General features: G+C 48.8%; 1 protein-coding gene across 1 annotated transcript in view; it reads left to right on the top strand.

The window, feature by feature from the left end:
* The window catches only part of LOC109915178 (unconventional myosin-VIIa-like), a 108,028-nt gene that overhangs the window by 82,157 nt on the left and 23,338 nt on the right, over positions 1-2,533 (top strand). The window contains exon 19 of the mRNA XM_048604142.1: positions 1,042-1,227. Within this exon, the coding sequence (XP_048460099.1) occupies positions 1,042-1,227 (186 nt within the window). The remainder of the gene's footprint in view (positions 1-1,041; positions 1,228-2,533) is intronic.

The following is a 2,533-nucleotide window of genomic DNA, read 5'->3' as shown; positions in this document are numbered from 1 at the left end:
CCCAACAAAAACAAAGACAGAATCCCCCTTGTCCTCACATATCACCCCACTAACCTCCGCATCCAATGTATCATTCTCCGCCACTTCCGCCACCTACAATCCGACCCCACAACCAAGGATATATTTCCCTCCCCACCTGTATCTGCCTTTCATAGGGACCACTCTCTCTGCAACTCCCTCGTCCGCTCCACACTCCCCACTAACCCCACTACTACTGGCACCTTTCCCTGCAACTGCAGGAGGTGCTACACCTCCCCCTATACCTCCCCCCTCACCTCCATTCAAGGCACAAAACAAACCTTTCACATCAGACAGAGAATCACCTGCACATCCCATCAATGTGGTCTATTGCATCCGTTGTTCCCTATGTGGCCTCCTCTACATTGGTGAGACCAAGTGGAGGCTCAGAGACCACTTTGTAGATCATCTGCACTCTGTTCGCGACAAACGACAACACCTCCCAGTCGCCAACCATTTTAACACCCCCTCCCAGTCCCTGGGTGACATGTCCATCCTGGGCCTCCTCCAGTATCACAATGACACCACCCGCAAACTGGAGGAGCAACATCTCATATTCTGCCTCGGGAGCCTACAGCCCAATGGCCTAAACATGGGTTTCACCAGTTTTAAAATCTCCCCACCCCCAGCCTCATCCCATGTCCAACCCTCCCTCTCATCCCCACCTCCTTGACCTGACACAACCTGGCCATCGCCCCTCCCACCTCACTGACCAATCCCCACCACTCCCTACCTGCATTCACCTACCACCATCCCACCTACCTTCCTCAGCCCCACCCCTCCTCCCTCTATTTATTTCCCAGCTTCCTTCCCTGTCCCCATTTCTGAAGAAGGATCCCGACCCGAAACATTAACTTTCCTGTTCCTCTGATGCTGCCTGGCCTTTTGTGTTCATCCAGCTCCACACTGTGTTATCTCAGACTCCAGCATCAGCAGTTCTTAATATCTCTTTATAGTTTTGTTTCCTGTCAACGCTTTCATCCATCTGGTTGGTGCTAACTCGGAGCTGTGCTCTTTCTAAAGGAACATCTAGCACGCATGGCCAAACTGGACATGGAAAATGAGAGGCGCCAGAGGGAGGAATACTTGAAGAGGAAGCAGAAGATGAAGACTGAGGACCTCGACGAGCTGCATATGGTGGACAGTATCTTCTCCTTTTTGCCTACGATCCTAGCAGATCAGGAAGGCCAGGGGCCTCAGGGATTCGAGGTAACATTTACCACCTGGGGAGGCTGGAATCTGGACTTACTCAGTAATGCTGTGCTGTCAGTGTAGGGCATAGACTGAGGAGAGTGTGGCATTCAGAGACAGGGTTTTGGGGCAGCACTCCAACTGAATGTGTGTTTGTACCAGTCAGATTTTACAATCCATTCATACCAGCTAGTTCTCTGTACCACTGGGAGCACTGTATCACTTGGAGCACTGTATCACTGGGAACACTGTGTATATCACTAGGAACACTGTGTATATCACTAGGAACACTGTGTATATCACTGGGAACAATGTCTGTTTCACTGGGAACGCCGTATGTATCACTGGGAACACTGTATCACTGGGAACACTGTATCATTGGGAACATTGTGTGTTTCACTGTGAGCAGTGTCTGTATCACTGGGAACAATGTCTGTTTCATTGGGAATATTATCTGTTTCACTTGGAATAGTGTCCGTATCATTGGGAACACTGTCTGTATCATTTGGAACACCGTCTGTTTTACTGAGAGCGCTGTTTAATTGGGAACACTGTTTCAGTGGGAACACTGACGGGATCACTAGGAATGCTGTCTGTTTCACTGGGAACACAATCTGTTTTACTAGTGACACTGTCTATAACACTGGGAACACTGCCAATTTGACAGGTAGCACTGTCTGTATCACTAGCAATAATGTCTGTTTAACTAAGGCATCTCTGCTTATCATTGGGGATTTTGTGTGCGGGGAATCTCTAGCATCTCAACCTGTATCACTGGGATCTCTTCATGTCTCATTTAGATCTTCACTTGACTTTCAGGGATCTCTTTGATGCAGTGATCACTGTGATCTTTGTCCGTATGACTGGGCACACTGAATCATTTGGAATACTGTGTCACTAGGATCACTGTATCATTGGGGTCTCCCTTTGTACCACCTGGATCTTTATCTGCACCGCTGGAATCTCTGGGATCACTTCACTGGAACCTCTGTCTGTCTCACTGTGATCTCTGTCTGTCTCACTGTGATCTCTGTCTGCATCACTGTGATCTCTGTCTGTCTCACTGCGATCTCTGTCTGTCTCACTGTGATCTCTGTCTGCTTCACTGTGATCTCTGTCTGTCTCACTGTGATCTCTGTCTGCATCACTGTGATCTCTGTCTGTATCATTTTGCTCTCTGTCTGTCTCACTGTGATCTCTGTCTGTCTCACTGCTCTCTGCCTGTCTCACTGTGATCTCTGTCTGCATCACTGTGATCTCTGTCTGTATCATTTTGCTCTCTGCCTGTCTCACTGGGATCTCTGCCTGTCTCACTGGGATCTCT

Source organism: Rhincodon typus, chromosome 13 (genome assembly GCF_021869965.1).
Source record: "Rhincodon typus isolate 14 chromosome 13, sRhiTyp1.1, whole genome shotgun sequence".
Lineage (NCBI taxonomy): Eukaryota > Metazoa > Chordata > Chondrichthyes > Orectolobiformes > Rhincodontidae > Rhincodon > Rhincodon typus.
Note: the sequence above shows the minus strand (reverse complement) of the source record. Positions and strands in the feature narration are given on the sequence as shown.